This window comes from Microcaecilia unicolor, chromosome 11, assembly GCF_901765095.1.
Source record: "Microcaecilia unicolor chromosome 11, aMicUni1.1, whole genome shotgun sequence".
Classification (NCBI taxonomy): Eukaryota; Metazoa; Chordata; class Amphibia; order Gymnophiona; family Siphonopidae; genus Microcaecilia; species Microcaecilia unicolor.
Window position 1 is genome coordinate 37786629 of NC_044041.1, and position 17328 is coordinate 37803956.

At 45.7% G+C, this 17328-nt stretch overlaps 1 protein-coding gene across 1 annotated transcript in view; it reads left to right on the forward strand.

The window, feature by feature from the left end:
• The window catches only part of MLXIP (MLX interacting protein), a 160446-nt gene that overhangs the window by 82295 nt on the left and 60823 nt on the right, over nt 1-17328 (forward strand). Inside the window, exon 2 of the mRNA XM_030219870.1 lies at nt 13525-13631. Within this exon, the coding sequence (XP_030075730.1) occupies nt 13525-13631 (107 nt within the window). The remainder of the gene's footprint in view (nt 1-13524; nt 13632-17328) is intronic.

Genomic DNA, 17328 nt, shown 5'->3' on the forward strand with positions numbered 1-17328 from the left:
TGTTAAGTTTTGTGCATTTGGGTCTAAGTGCCCACATCCTATTTCTCCTAGTATATGGACCATTTTAGACTCTCTTGCCCTTTCCCCCTTTTCTTCTTCCCTTGTTCCTTTTATCCTATCTCTTTTGATTGTAACTGTATAACAACTGATCTGGCAACCGCCTTATCATTACATTGTAAGCCACTTTGAGCCTGCACACCTGTGGGAAAAAGTGGGATATAAATGTACTAAATAAATAAATATAAATATATACAGTATATATAGCGGGAACTGTCCTTTGTGAGGTGTTCTTTCTCTCTCTTTGTTTTAAAATTTGAAAGGGAGACTGGTGGGTCTTTTTGTGGCTAAATGTGGCCTTTCTGTGACCATACTGTCTGTTCTCTGAATGTCAACGTGCTGTGCAGTATTTTTGTTAATGTAAGTGTGCCTTGGGCTTGAAAAGACTGGGAAGTGCCGTTCTAGAGCGCCTGTACTCCTCCGTCTTTAATTGCCTTGTTGGCCCAGTATAAAGGTCACAGCTTATGAGTAATTCAGTTTGCTCCAGGATCAATATTGCCACTTGAAAGTCCCACTACAGTTTTTATCTATATAAATTTATATGTTAGACCTAGAGTGGCTTGTTCTTTTCATCTACAATGCTTGTAAATCGTAAAGTACTGTATATAAGCAACTGGAAGCCTGTGATCGATCAAAATGGCTGTGTTCTTTAAACTTTTTAATAGTACTATTATAATTATTAAACAAAAATCCAACAATTTACTTTCTATTTTGGAACTATGAGGACAGGACAAGGGAAGTATAAAGCCCAAAGCCACTTGAAGCTGCTGGTTGCTTTAGTGTTTGGGTCTATTTATAATCACAACACGTTCTGTACTGAGCGCTATTTTATGCTCTCTGACAGGCAACCTGGTTTCAGGTTTCTATGTCTTTTTAAGGATGATAAACAGTTCCTGGCCATGGAACTGTTTCAGTGTACTTCAGCTCCTTTGTCTTGGAAGTAGACCAGGTGATGGGTGAAGTCAACATTTTTGTTCATTTATCTGGATGAGCTTGAGCTAAAATTGCAGAGGATGGCAACACAGCAGTGTTTGCCAGCTACTGAACTTGGGTAGATAATCTTTGATCTATTTATTCTGTCTGATATTCTGTGAGAAATGACTTAAATGGAACAGCTTGTGTCTGCTGTGTGTAACAGGATGGTATATTAACAATGTTAATAAGCAACTTTCGCTAGATTAGATGCCTGCAGATGAGGAGCCATCTTGCTTTAAAGATGGCTGCCAAGAGCCATCCATTTTGTTTTAACCATGGCAGCAGATTAGCTGGTGCCAACTTGTCCATGACTTCCCACAGTGAGGCCTTGACAGTTGGTGCTGTTCCCATCCGACTCTGCTGCTGTATCAGAAGGAGAGAAGAGAGCCTCTTTCCGCTGTGATTTAGCTTCAAATGCACTCAAGAGCACACACCATCTTGGTTGAGTGCTGATCAGGAGAAAGAAGGCACTTTTTTTTTCCCTTTTTGGCCCTGCAGTTCTGCTCCTCTATGATCTGGTACCACAAGCCTTTATATGTAAATACCAAGGTTTTTGTCCCTTATTTTATATTCCCATCTAGCTCACCCTGCCCTGTCACTACAGCAAAAATTATTGGCCAGGACCACAGATCAACGCTCCTCATCCCTGCAACCAGCGGTCCTAAAGCTGTCCACTAGGTGTCGCCATTGCATGATGATTATAATTCCACCCTCCAGAGGTCATTAACATTGTTTTGGCAGCATCCTTACCCTTAGCTGAGCTGAGAATTGAACCTGGGTTCTTCCACCAGTCCGGCCCTTTAAAACTGAGCTTTTAAAATTTCATGATAGAATTGGGGGGTGGGTGGGTGGGAGTGGGGTTCTATTTTGTCAGACTGTGAAACAAGGGCCTGATTCTTTGTGAGTGTGCAGTAAAATACTGAGTCCGGTAAAACCCTTCCTGGACCTGTGCTCTTGGTGGGCGGGAATTGTGTCTTTTGATTTCGAGTTCAGTGGTTGCCCTTGACATTCTTTTCCCACCACAGAACTAAATTATCAAAATATGGCCTTCTACTCTGTATCTCTGAGGAGAAAAACCATTGAGTTATAATATACAATTATAGAGTTATATTTGCTAATGAAGTTTTACTGTGCAAGACAGAGACTTCCTCATTTTTAAAAATATTTATTGTAGGAGGTAACAGTATACAGAAGTTAAGTGAAAGGTTTGTTCTTATAGAGATGTTACAGTGTTTTTAAATTTGGGACAAAGGCACATGTTTGGGTGACATTATACAGAAGAGCTTATCCATTTTCCAAGAAAGCATCTATTTAATAAACGCAATATTGCTGCTTATGTGCCTTTTTATCAAATAGTACTTAAGTACATAAGTATTGCCATACTGGGACAGACCAAAGGTCCATCAAGCCCAGTATCCTGTTTCCAACAGTGGCCAATCCAGGTCACAAATACCTGGCAAGATCCCCACATTGAGCCTGCAAATAGGTGGGAAAATGTGGGATACAAATGCAATAAATAAATAGATTTAGATATGTGCGTGTTAATTTGAATACGTTTCTGGTTGGTAGGTGTAAATTCTAATTATTGCCAACTAGTGCTTATTGCTTGTTAAGTGCTGTTAAAAACACTGATTGGCTTGTTAAGCCAATTAAGTTACACACATTGTTATGGAATACACTTAGATTTCAGCACGGAATGCTAGGTGCGCTATATAGAATTCGGCAGATAGTGTTCAAGGGGTGTGCATGGTTTGTAAGAATGCATGTGTTATAGGCATGAAAATATGGTACTCTGTGCACATATTTATTTATTTGGATTTTGCTCACACCTTTTTCAGTAGTAGCTCAAGGTGAGTTACATTCAGGTACACTGGATATTTCTCTGTCACAATCTAAATTTGTACCTGAGGCAATGGAGGGTTAAGTGACTTGCCCAAGATCACAAGGAGCAGCAGCGGGATTTGAACCAGCCACCTCTGGATTGCAAGACCCGGTGCTCTAACCACTAGGCCACTCCTCCACATAGTAATGCTACTCCCCGGAAACACGTGTAAAGTAAGAACTAAGGTTTATGAGCTACCTCCATGCATAAATGGTTAGAATGCATACACGTGTACATGCCAAAAGTGCACCAAGCACTTGTAACCCTCTTCCGTAACAGGTGTACACATGAACAGCGTTTGATCAGGGCACACTGTAGAATTCTGTTTCCTCAAACAAGGTGTGAGCATTTACACTAGCTGGTGTGAGTGCTCACGCCTAAGCAGGGGCATAGCTAGGTGGGGGCCACGGGAGCCTGGGCCCCTGCAAATTTAATCCGGGCCCCTGGGGGTCCCCAACCCTCACCAGCCGAAGCCGCCTTCAGTGCCGGTCTCCAGCGCGCCGCGTTCCCTGTCTTGTGCTCTGTCTTCCTCCTGACGTCCTGCACGTTCCTTTAAGTGAAACTGAGCATGCATATGGACTGCTGCTTTGCATTATTGGTGCCTTTTTTTTTTTGCCTTATGATCTGTTTGATGTGGTTATGAGAATTGCTATTCAGTCTTTTCTGAGTGGAAATGTAATTCTGAGTTTTCTTCCACAGCCTGTGTTGGGCTTTTCTGTTTGTCTTCTATCTTCTATCTACTATAATAAAACTCACCCTCAACGTTCTGAGGACACTGATGTCAGTGAAGCCAAGACCTGACTTCCTTCAAAAAGGTTCGAAGGTTCGTGGTGGTGAAGCCACCAAAATTGCTCCGGGCCCCGCCCTCGAGGGCGGAGCAATGGCAGAACAATGAAGGGGTTGGCAGGGAGGGAGGCAGGGAGGCGTGGGGGGTGGGAAATTGCTCCGGGCCCCGCCCTTGAGGGCGGAGCAATGGCAGAACAACGAAGGGGTTGGCAGGGAGGGAGGCGGGGTGGGGGAAATCGCTCCGGGCCCCGCCCTCGCGTCAAACGTCATGACGTTGGGGGCAGAGCAATGGAAGAATAATGAAGGGGTTGGCCAGGGAGGGAGGGAGGGAGGGAGGGGTGTTGGCGACGAACACCAGTGTTGCCAGGTGGGCGGTTTTACCGCCCAATTGGGCGGTTTTCCGCGACCCGCCGCGGGAAATTTTTGCCCGCGGCGGGTTGCGGTTTTTTGGGCTGCTTTTTGGGCTTCAGGGCGGTTTTTTGGGCGGCTTTTTCGGCCGCGGGGGCGGGGTTAGTGACGTATTTGGGCGGGGTTAGTGACGTTTTGGGCGGGGTTAGTGACGTAGGAGGCGGGGCCGATGACGGGGGAGGCGGGGCCGGTGACGGCGGGGCGGGGATGATGACGCGGGGGTGGGGGTGTCAGGGGCGGGGTTTGAGTTTGGGCGGGTTTTGGGCGGTTTTTGTGCTGGATTGGGTGGGAAAAAAATTTTCCACCTGGCAACACTGACGAACACCTTGCTAGCGCCCGTTTCATTTGCTCTGAAACGGGCCTCTTGTACTAGTAGTGAATAAACCTTGGGATAAAGATTTCCTGTCTGATCTGCTGTTTTCTACCAGCACATTGTATCTTGTGGATGGTCTGCCCTGTTTCTTTGGACCTCTATTGTGGATCTGCTTCAAATTCTGTTGCTGTTTATGGTTCTGTCACCGGGGGGGGGGGGGGGGTCACCAACTGTCAATAAATATGCTGACAGTTTAAAAAGTCTTTTTTTTTTCATGCTAGCAAAAATAAATAAATGTAATGAGGAGTTGGGGCCTATCTCTGTGTGGTAGATGAATCTCTGTATCAGAAATGTTTGTGCAAGAGGTTATCTAGATGTAAGCCATAGAAATTGCTTTAGTAGAAGTGGTAAACTCCCAGAGTAAGCACACCTAGTTTTGCAAGGAAAGCTTTTCGTGCCAGCTCAGAACAGAAAGGTGTGTGTGTATGTGTAGGTAGGTTCAGATCACAGATCTGTTAAGGTAAAGGCCGGTGTTAAACTTGCTGGGGTCCAGGAGCAGAAGCTTGTAAGGGGGCCACCAAATCCTGCCTTCAGTTTGGGGCAGGCTTGGGGCCCCTTCTGGTATGGGACCCAGGGTGACTGTACGACAGAATTTTGAAGAACACTGTAGTTGTTCTCGCAAGCCTTTAATTGAAGAAGTAACCAACTAGCAGCAAGTCACATGTACAAGGACATAAGTACATAACCATTGCCGTACTGAGACAAATCAAAGGTCCATCAGTCCCAGCATCCTGTTTCCAACAGTGGCCAATCCAGGTCACAAGTACCTGGCAAGATCCCAAAAAAGTACAATAGATTTTATGCTGCTTATCCCAGAAATAAGCAGTGGATTTTCCCCAAGTCCATTTTAATGATGGTCCCTCATAGGGAAGTCGTCCCGTCCCCTTTATTATTTCCGTTGCCCTTCTCTGTACCTTTTCTAATACCACTATATCTTTTTTTTTAGATGTGGTGACCAGAATTGAACACAGTATTTGAGGTGTGGCCGCACCATGGAGCGATACAAAGGACTTGCTTATCCACTCCTTTTCTACCTGAGATCAGTTTCAGACTTCTCTTCTGACTCCAAGTGCAATTTTTCCTCAAATTAGTCACCCATATCTATCTAAACTGCAGTTACTCTGTCTTATCTGGGTTTTTTTGTTTATTATTTGGATTTTGCCCACACTTCTTCCGTAGTAGCTGATAATGAGTTACATTCAGGTACACTAGGTATTATTTCCCTGTCCCCAGAGGGCTCACAATCTAATTTCGTACCTGAGGCAGTGGAGGGTTAAGCCCGGAACTACTGCCGACCCGACGCAGGTGCCTGCGGTAGTTCCACCCCCAATGTGCACCAATTCTGGTGCTAGTGGAAATATTTTAAAAAAATATTGCTACAGGGGTTTCCTTACTGCTGGGTTAGTGTGAGAGTCTTTTTTAAGTACTCCCCCCCCCCCCCCAAGTGTGAACTTGCTTCACAGCTATTTCATTTTTGGTTATTTTCACCCACTGCGGTAAAAGGGGCCCTGCTGTACATCAAAAACGACCACCACTGCTAGCACAATTTAGTGAAAAGGGCCCCTAAGTGAATTGCTCAAGATCACAAGGAGCAGCAGTGGGATTTGAACTGGGATCTACTAGATGTCAAGCCTGGAGCTCTAACCCCTAGGCTACTCCTCCACCTCTGCTTGCCCCTCGTGCCATTTATTAAGATGTTTTAATATGTATTGTGTTAACTGGTACACATGAGGGGCATAATTGAACGAAAACGCCTATCTCCATGGGCGTTTATCTCCGAGAACGGGTCCGTGAAGGGGCGGACCGAACCGTATTTTGGGAAAAAATAGACGCCCATGTTTTATTCAACAATGTGTGAGCTGGGCGTTTTTGTTTTTCAGCGATAATGGAAAATGAAAGCACCCAGCTCAAAAATGAATAAATCCAAGGCATTTGTTCGTGGGAGGGGCCGGGATTCGTAGTGCACTGGTCCCCCTCACATGCCAGGACATCAACCGGGCACCCTAGGGGGCACTTTTACAAAACCAAAAAAACAGGTAAAAGAGCTCCCAGGTGCATAGCACCCTTCCCTTGTGTGTTGAGCCCCCCAAATCCCCCTCAAAACCCACTGCCCACAAGTCTACACCATTACTATAGCCCTAAGGGGTGAAGGGGGGCACCTACATGTGGGTACAGTGGGTTTGGGGGGGTTGGACGACTAATAAGCATTAAGCAGCACAATTGTAACAGGTAGGGGGGATGGGCCTGGGTCCACCTGCCTGAAGTCCACTGCACCCCCTAACAACTCCTCCAGTGACCTGCATACTGCTGCCAGGGAGCTGGGTATGACATTTGAGGGTGAAAATAAAAAGTTGTGAAACATCATTTTTTTGTGGTGGGAGGGGGTTAGTGACCACTGGGGGAGTCAGGGGAGGTCATCCCCGATTCCCTCCAGTGGTCATCTGGTCATTTAGGGCACTTTTTGGGGCCTTATTCGTGAAAAAACAGGGTCCAGGAAAAGTGTCCTAAATTCTAGCTAAAAACGCATACTTTTTTCCCATTATCGGTGAAATGCGCCCATCTTTGTTCGGCAGATAACCACGCCCCAGTTCCGCCTTCGCCACACCTCTGACACGCCCCCATCAACTTTGTCCGCATCCGCGACGGAGTGCAGTTGAAAACGTCCAAAAATCGGCTTTCGATTATACCGCTTTATTCGTTTTTGTGAGATAAACGTCCATCTCCCGATTTAGGTCTGAACTTGGGCCTTTTTCTCGTTCGATTATAAGCAGGTATGTTTATAATGTGTATTGTTACTGGAATATTTTATAATTATTTATTGCATACAACTGGGCTATATTTGTTGGTTGTGCTGTCACAAAACCTTTGTTGCTATCGTTGTGCACTGTGCTTGCCAAGCCGGCTGTATCTGGCCCCACACGAAGCCCCGGGGGGGGGGGGGGGAGTGGCACCACGGCACGTGGAGCATTCTGATTTACAGGCAGCTCGTGCACAGCCAGCAGACATGCCACAGCTGTCCTGATATTCAAGCGGTAAGGACAAGGTCCTACGTCTTGCTCTTAATTCAGATGCTGGGCATGTCAACATTGAATTTTTGACTTCTAATGACCCCTGACGCAAGCGCTGTGTGCTGAAACATGGTCTGTATCGGGTCATTGATTTACAAGATTTGAGTTTTTGACACACAAGGTCAGTCTACGTTGTGGAATAAAATGACTTGTCCCGTTTTTGAAGGCTCTTGGTTGGTACTTCTTGTGTTTTGGGTTGTGGTTTGTGCTTTGGACCCTCTCTGTTCTGTTTCTTATATTTGTTGTTCACCACTTTGGGTGAATTTCTTTTAAAAAAAGGCAGTAAATAAATCCAAACAAATACATCCAGCTGAGAGAGTTGTCCACCTATTCATCTGATCAGCCACAAAGTTTGCTATGGTCAGCAGCAAGGAATATTGATTAGCTTTAAAAATACTTTTCTAGCAGGGCCAGTGAAGTAGGATTGACTTCTGTTCTTGACAAAGTTCTGGCTCAGGGCTTGAGCACTACCAGGTATCAACCTATTGATAGCTAGAGCAGTGCTGCTCAACCAGTCCTCAGGACACACACAGCCACTTGGGTTTTCAGGATATCCACAATGATTATGCATGACATAGATTTGCATGCACTTCCTCCATGGCTTGCAAATGTGTCTCAGGCATATTATTTATTTGTTACATTTGTATCCCACATTTTCCCACCTTTTTGCAGGCTCAGTGTGGCTTACACATTAGTTGTGGATATCCCGAAAACCTGACTGACTAGGTGTGCCCTGAGAACTGGGTTGAAGTACTGCACTAGAGAATAGGTATGCTCAGTGGTGTAGTTAGATGGGGCCTGGGCCCCCGTAGATTTGGCCCCGGACCCCCCCCCCCTGCCGACGACCCTCTCCGCCCCCTCTCCCGCCAAGAACCCTCCTCTGCCGCCACCGCCATCGTCTACCTTTGCTGGCAGGGGACCCCAACCCCTGCCAGCCGAGGTCCTCTTTTTCCGGCGCAAGGCTTCGTTCTGTTTCTGAGTCTGACATCCTGCACGCCCTGCAGCTGATCTGCAAGGCTTCGCTCTGTTTCTGTGAGTCTGACGTCCTGCACGTTCAATGTGCAGGACATCAGACTCGGAAACAGAACGAAGCCTTGCGCCGGAGTAGGAGGACCTCGGCTGGCGGGGGTTGGGGTCCCCCACCAGCAAAGGTAGGCGGCAGCGGGGGGGAGGGTTGGCAGCGGGAGGGGGGTCGAGAGGGTCATCGGCAGGGGTTGTCAAAGTTGATGGTGGTGGTGGCGGTGGGGGGGGGGGGGTGGCGGCAATGGCCGGGGAGGGGGGTCGGCGGCGCCAGGGGGGCTAAAATGTGCCCCCTCACCTCGGTCTCTGGGTCTGGGTACTCCCCTGGGTATGCTTGGCATGAAATAGGCTTTATTGAGCTCCTTGTTAAAAAAAAAAAAAAAAAGCAACATTGTTATGGCTTATATTATGTTATTTAGCATTTGCTGTACATTTTTCTTATGAATTATTGGACTATTTTTGTGACCATCAATCTGGCCCAGTGTGCCTATTCTTATGTTGTTATAAGGCGAAGTTGCCTCTAGCGCAGACCTGGTATGCCCTCCCATGTAAATGTACTTTTTCTGGCATTTAGCCTGTTCATCAGAACATAAGAATAGCCATACTGGGTTAGCCCAATGGACCATCTAGCCCAGTATCCTGCTTCCAAAAGTAGCCAATCCAGGTCACAAGTACCTAGCAGAAACCCAGTTAGTATCAACATTCCATGCTACCAATCCCAGGGCAAGCAGTGGCTCCCCCATGTCGATCTCAATAACAGACTATGGAATTTTCCTCCAGGAAATTGTCCAAACCTTTTTTAACCCAGATATGCTAACCGCTGTTACCATGCTGTTTGCTTACTGCATTGGGGAAGAACATTTTTATAGAATTTGTGTGTTAGGAAACCACACGCTGAGCTTTAGTGCACAGCTTTACCACAAGGTTGCTGCATTTTCCCTTGAGTTTGAGAATGAATTGAACGTTTGAAGTCTTAGGGGAACGAACCCCAAGAAGGTTTATGATCTTTGCACATTTGACTGCAGACAAAATTCCCAAGGGAGCACTTTTTACTTCTTGGTCATTTTAAGGAGAAGTTTTGTATGTTTATTGAATTAACCATGATTTCTGTTTGTGAAATCTTTTTTTTTTAATTGAAAGAATAATAAAACACAGTGCAGAACAGTGTCTTCATATAATAAACTAATGTACTAAACATTGAAGTAAAAACATCTCCCCTTCCCCAAAACATTCTACCAAGGAATAGTACAAAAATACAAACTTCTATAAGCAGTAGAAACAGTGGTGAGAGGTCGGGACTCTTATGACTCCCAGTCACTAGATAACCCCTTCATGGGTAGACGTGAATCACTTGTTTACCCTTTCCAAAAATACGAGGACTAGAGGGCCAGCAATGAAGCTACTAAGTAGTAAATTTAAAACAAACCAGAGAAAATATTTCTTCACTCGATGTGTAATAATTAAACTCTGGAATTGGTTGCCAGAGAATGTGGTAAAAGCTGTTAGCTTAGCAGGGTTTAAAAAAGGTTTGGATAATTTCTTAAAAGAAAAGTCCATAAGCCCTTATTAAGATGGACAGGAAAATCCACTCCTTATTTCTATGATAAGCTACATAAAATCTGTTTTACTGTTCTGAGATCTTGTAAGATACTTGTGACCTGAATTGGCGACTGTTGGAAACAGAATACTGGACTTGATGGACCATTGGTCTGTCCCAGTATGGCAATGCTTATGTTCTAACTCAGCACTATGTACCATTCCAGGTAACGCTTTAATTAGACCCTGAAACGAAATGATCCTCAAAGCCTTCCTGTGTCTTTAGCACACGATTTCTGTTTAATGAGTATAACAGTAATTCATTTAGGAGGACGTTACCACATATTGTAGAACGTTTTTTATTTAGTGATGAGAAAAAAGTGCAGTTAAGAAATGATCTACCAGATTTCCTGAAATGTTGCAAATCTATGATACGTTTTGACAACTTTCATACTTGTACATCAGACATTCGTTAGAGTCCCAAGTGTCTGTTTCTAGGAACAGACTGTGCTTCCCTTTATTAATGAAGAATTTTTAAGGCCAAGGATGCCCAAATATCATCTATCATTTTCTTTTTACAAGCAGAAATATCTTTTTTAATTACAACTGATTTACAAATAATATTGGAAATAGAAAGCTTACCTTGGATAGGTGGTATGGTGACAAATTCCCAATGTGGAAATTGCATCTTTGGAAGAAGTCTGCGTACTTGTGTACTGTGTTTCTCAGTGATGATAACCCTATGGCAGTTTTTGAAACGGACCTGTTTTTTTTTGGGGGGGGGGGATCTTTCCATTTCAAAATCAATTTCCAGGACTGCAAGCTTAGCATGGAGGCTGGAAATATTCTCTCTACTCTTGATCCTTTCTCATGTCCCTGTCCAAATGTTCTTCCATTGTTCCAGAAGCACGCTGAGAGAGCTCTTGTCTCCATATGCAGAACCAGCCTTTATTTATCTTCCTGAGATGTTTAGTACTGGTGTGCAGACTGCTCCGTGAGCAAGAAAATAGTGTCTGAGTGATGGGTGCAGATACTGAAATCTGCCATGACTTCCGTAACAACAACAACAAAAAAGCCAGCTGCACAGGTTCTGAAAAACCTCTGGCTCCCTCTCCCACATTTTCTGTGTCTTGTGATGACCCCCAGTAAGTGCATTCTGTGAGTGTGGGCAGGGCTATTTTCAGAAACCATTTACCCAAGTTGAAAGGACTTTTTGAAAATTGTCCACTCTCTGTGTGGCTAAAAGTACACATGTTCCACAGTGCACATATTTTAGCTGCATTGTGCCCAGGTATTCCCAGAGGCAGGAACGTACACTCTGATAGTGAGCCACTGCGGGCAAAAGCGCCTGGATATTCAGCGGCAGTATCAGGATAGTGGCCGCTGCTGAATATCCGGATAGAGTGGTCGGGTGCCGGCATATCTGTCCAGAGAGCAGCTATATTCAGCTCTCCAGATAGGTTTCGAACAGCCGTTTTGCTGTTCTGAATTATTCAGGCGGTTATCTGGGTAGTGGGGTGCTGAAAATTGCTGCCACCCTCTTAAGTTAATCTCATAAATCCTTTGCAATATAGACCCTCAAATCTTTGCACAATGTTTTGCAACTGTGTTTGCAAGCTCCCCGCATCTGGGAATTGACTGACGTTATGTGCGCTGTGGAAACCTGTGCGGTAGCCAGGCAGAGGAGGGAGATTTTCAGACAGGTCAGTTTACTCAGGTAGGTCACTATTTACTTAGGTAAATGGCTTTGAAAATTGAAGAGCACTTTTCCAAAACTCACTCAGTCCATTTTTTTCGGTCACTTTTGAGTTGTGCAATTAATTTTGCTCATCAAGGCAACATGCATTTACTGTAGCTTATTCCTGTGCCAAAAATCACTCGGTCCATGGTAGTTTAATGACTGAGTCGCATACTCGATGCAAAACTCACTCGGACTAAAAGCCGCTATTTTTCGCAAAACTGCTGCTGATGGACTGAGTGAGTTTTGAAAAAGTGCTCTTCAGTTGCTCTTAATTTTCAGTGGTGTCCAGTTTCTGAAAATGATATATAGGTTAGTACCAGATTAATACTGGATTTTTCCTTTGCAATTTATATAGTGACCAACCCTAGAAAATAGCACAGACGAAGGAGTGGCTCTCTTCCACCTTTGTGTGCCCCTCCCTCCCTCCCTGCTTTCTTGTGATATGTAATACATTTGTGTCAACATTATTTTTTTGTAAGTCAAAGGAGGAGATTTACATTTTCAGATTTATACCTCTGGCTGCCAGCCAAGATGGCATGGAGGGGCATAATTGAACGAAAACGCCTATCTCCATGGGCGTTTATCTCCAAGAACGGGTCCGTGAAGGGGCGGACCGATCCGTATTTTGGGAAAAAATAGACGCCCATGTTTTATTCAACAATGTGTGAGCTGGGCGTTTTTGTTTTTCAGCGATAATAGAAAATGAAAGCGCCCAGCTCAAAAACGAATAAATCCAAGACATTTATTCGTGGGAGGGGCCAGGATTCGTAGTGCACTGGTCCCCCTCACATGCTAGGACATCAACCGGGCACCCTAGGGGGCACTTTTACAAAACCAAACAAAAAGGTAAAAGAGCTCCCAGGTGCATAGCACCCTTCCCTTGTGTGTTGAGCCCCCCAAATCCCCCTCAAAACCCACTGCCCACAAGTCTACACCATTACTATAGCCCTAAGGGGTGAAGGGGGGCACCTACATGTGGGTACAGTGGGTTTGGGGGGGGGGTTGGACGACTAATAAGCATTAAGCAGCACAATTGTAACAGGTAGGGGGGGATGGGCCTGGGTCCACCTGCCTGAAGTCCACTGCACCCCCTAACAACTCCTCCAGTGACCTGCATACTGCTGTCAGGGAGCTGGGTATGACATTTGAGGGTGAAAATAAAAAGTTGAGAAACTTCATTTTTTGTGGTGGGAGGGGGTTAGTGACCACTGGGGGAGTCAGGGGAGGTCATCCCCGATTCCCTCCAGTGGTCATCTGGTCATTTAGGGCACTTTTTGGGGCCTTATTCGTGAAAAAACAGGGTCCAGGAAAAGTGTCCTAAATTCTAGCTAAAAACGCATACTTTTTTCCCATTATCGGTGAAATGCGCCCATCTCTGTTCGGCAGATAACCACGCCCCAGTTCCGCCTTCGCCACACCTCTGACACGCCCCCATCAACTTTGTCCGCATCCGCGACGGATTGCAGTTGAAAACGTCCAAAAATCGGCTTTCGATTATACCGCTTTATTCGTTTATGTGAGATAAACGTCCATCTCCCGATTTAGGTCGGAACTTGGGCGTTTTTCTCATTCGATTATAAGCAGGATGGTGTCACAGCTGATGTAAATCTCTAGCCTCTGCTCCCTATCAGAAAATCTCTCTATGAAGATTCTAATCTGTTCACCGTTTTTCTTCCAGTGGGAAGCTGGTCTCACCGAAATGGAAGAACTTTAAAGGCTTGAAACTTCAGTGGAGAGACAAAATTCGCCTGAATAATGCCATCTGGCGAGCGTGGTATATGCAATGTAAGTATCTTTGTTTTAATTTGGGTTTTCAGTCTGGTCAGAAACCAGTCAGTAATGGTTCTGTACCACTTCTCCGTCCCCCAGTAGCTGGTAAAATCCGTTCATGAATCTCTAGGCCTACTTGTTGAATTTTAGATTTGATTCCAGTAGACATTGGTTGGCTGTCCAGTGGATGCTTTCTGTCCTCCCAGTCCCGGGTCACTGTTTTTGTTTGGTTTCAGTAGGGAAGGAGGAGGAGGTTAGACACTGGAGGGCTCAGCCAGGAGCCAAGGGAAGGTTTAGGGCAGGAGTTCAAGGCCGTCCTCTGCCAGCGAGTCTGTGTGACCCTGGGCACCTCACTTTATCTCTGTGTATGTTTGGTTTTCCCTATTAACAAATGAAAAGATGAAGTTTGAACACTGTAGGAGGCATGTGAGAGTTGGTATTTTTGGCTAATGTTATCAAGCACGAGCAAGGAGGGTTTTTTTTTTCTTTCTTATAGTTTCACATGAGAGGGATATCAGAGGAGCAAAACACCTTTTTGTTTGGCAGGGCCAAACAAACCAATCTGTGGCCCAGGAGCATCCCGAGCTGGAATCACACCTTGTGCAACACGCCCCTTAGCACCCCTGTCCTGCCCACTGCACTGCGTCCACTGCAGGGGAGACAATTTTGTACCCCCATCTCCCTTACACCTCTGTGGCCACACAGCTCTTAGAATGGCCCTGCTACAGCTCCAAGCTCTCTAGTGGCTGATGCCGTTTTGGACAAAATATTGGTCAGGCCATGGCCCAACCCATTCCACTGCCTATGGGGATGACATTTTGGAATCCCAAAGGGGCACCTTTTTTAACTTTCAGAGTTTCAGAAACAAAATTTGCTAGAGGGGAGACCTAATAGAGGTGTCCTTGGTAGAAAGATCTGTTCAGAATAAGGCTAAACATGTACTAAGTGAAAGGTTCTTGTTAGGGGGTGGGGGACCCTCTAGTGAATGTAAATTTGTTGTAAGAAAGCAATATTTACAGTTGTTCCAATGGTGGCACCCTTCAATGTGACAGTCAGGGTTGTTGGACAAAGTGAATAGCACCCTGGGCATGGGCAGGGGTTCCCCCCCCCCCCCCTCCAATGACATAGCTGGCCTGGTGGCTTCCCCCTCTGATGTGGTCAGCCCAGCTGCTCACACACAATTCTACTTCCTGCACTCTTTCTTTCCTAAGTCTTTGCCCCTCCCACACACATTCTGTATTGTGTCCCCCATCTCATCACCCTCTTCTCCACATGTTCTCTCTGCTGCTTCTCTCTCCTGCACACTCTTCCCTAACCCCACCCCAGACAGCCTCCGTTCCTATCTGCCATTCCCACCAGTCAGCCTTTACCATCCTGTCTCTACCCCCAACCCCTTCATGCTGGCCCTCCTTTCACAAAGTTTTACTCCCTATAGTTTCTGCAGTGGCTTGTTGGCCTTTGGAACAGCTGTTCCAGAATCACATGGAAATGGAACAACTTTTTTGGATGTAACGCTAGGTGTACATCTCGGGACAAGAGCCTCAAGGTTGAGATGAGTAGAAGCTTTCCTTGTAAGAGTATTTTGGAGAAGGATTGGTCTGAGATTTTTCAGAGGGGCAGCAGAAGGCTTTGGCCTACAGATCCTTCAGGGAAGGAAAGGAACTTGTCGTTGAATCTATAAGGGTGTCCAGAAGATCGCTGGGATCCGGTAGTGATCTGAATGAAGAGGAGTAAAACTGTTTTGTCTCATCAGTATAACCAGATGACTGTGTGCAAAGTTGTCAGTGTGGGAGGACAAGCAGGGCTCCTGCCCGGGGTGCCAAGCTGTGTTAGCTGGAGGAAGGCAATGAGAGGGGTGAGCCACACATCACTTGGCCTCCTTCCCGCATGTCCTTCAGCCTGAGGGAAGCCTGGGGAGCCACACAGCTGGCTGGGTGAAGAAGGAGATTCCTTAGGTGGAGAGGAGGCTGCTGACTGTACTATTGTCCAAGGATGGTTCTGTCAGCATGATGCTATGCAGTGAAAGAGGACTGCACTGGTAAGGTGCTAAATAGAGGAGGAGCCCTCACGACCAGGAGGCAGTATGAGAGCTGTGAAGAAACAGGATTTCCAGGGATTGTACCAGAGTATCTGAAGGAGGGAATCCTTTAATGAGAGTTAGTCAGGGAATCATCCACTGAGGGCTTTAGGACATATTACTAATGAGTACTGCAGGGCTGGAAAGGTCATCACCTCAGAAATGTACTGGGTACTGCTTTTTTACTCCTTTAACCCAGTGTGACCCTGACCTGTCTCAGTTTTTGTCTGGTTTGGTGGAGGGAGAGAGGGGGTTTTCTTGGGGGGGGGGGGGGGGAGTGATTAAAATGGGCATCTGGGGGGGGGGGAGGTACATGTTTGTAATTCTGTGTTGAAGTCAGCTTGTATCGTGTGGTTTTGGCCATCTCCCTTGACCTGTTTCGCTTCTTTCGACTTCTACATTCCCTTCTACTTTCCTGTTTATCTTCTCTGGGTCTGACGGGGTCAGTTCTCTCTTGGTTTGCCTCCTTTCTGTCAAATCATACGTATACTATTGTCACTGCTGTTGACGAGTCCTATCCCGGTTCTTTGTCTTCTGGGGTCCCCCAGGTTCTGTGCTATCTCTGCTCCTTTTCAACCTGTTTCTCAGTCCCCTTGCAACCCTGATTCAAACCACAGGTATTTCTTTTCATTTTTATGCAGACGATATTTTATTACTTTTTCCAGCTTAGCCCTATCAATCCCTACATTAAGCCACTCCAAGATTGCCTGGCGCTCATTTCAGAGTGGCTTTCCAAACATAGATCGGTAATGAATAAAGAAAAAACACTTGTGTGTTCGTTTACTGGTGTGCTGTCTACCCCACCCATCCCCTTAAGTCTTGTTTGGCTCTCCTGTAACCCCTGAAGAATCATGTTGTTATCTTGGCGTGATTTTTGTTTCACAGCTTACTTTTGTCCCTCAAATTTCCAAAGTCTGTAAATCCGGTTTCTTTATCTTTCGACAGCTTCGTGCAATCTGTCATTACTTTAGCCCTGAAAAGTTTCATTCCTTAATCTTTGCATTACTGACTGCTAGACTTGATTATTTCAATATTTACTTGTGCTCTACTCAGTCTAACATTAAGAAATTGCAGTCTGTCCAGAATATTGCTGTTCGTTTGCTATGTCAAGCTCAACATCGTGATCATGTTTCTTCACTATTGCGGAAATTCCACTGGTTACCCATTAAGCAATGAGCTCTCTTCAAATTTCTCACTCTTATTTTTTATTTATTTTAGTTACATTTGTACCCCGCGCTTTCCCACTCATGGCAGGCTCAATGCGGCTTACATGGGGCAATGGAGGGTTAAGTGACTTGCCCAGAGTCACAAGGAGCTGCCTGTGCCTGAAGTGGGAATCGAACTCAGTTCCTCAGTTCCCCAGGACCAAAGTCCACCACCCTAACCACTAGGCCACTCCTCCACTCTTACATTCAAAGCCTTCAGACTTGGCTTCCCACAATATCTGTCCTCGCTCACCATCCCATACGCTCCGGCTGGTCGTCTTCATTCTCTCAACAGTTGTCGTTTGGTTCTGCATGTTCCCAAATTTGCCCACTTAGAGTTCACCAGGCATCAACCATTAATTATATCCCCTCCCCCCCAAAAAAAAACAATCAAAGGAAGAGAGTACAGAAAACTTTTCTGGGAAGAGGC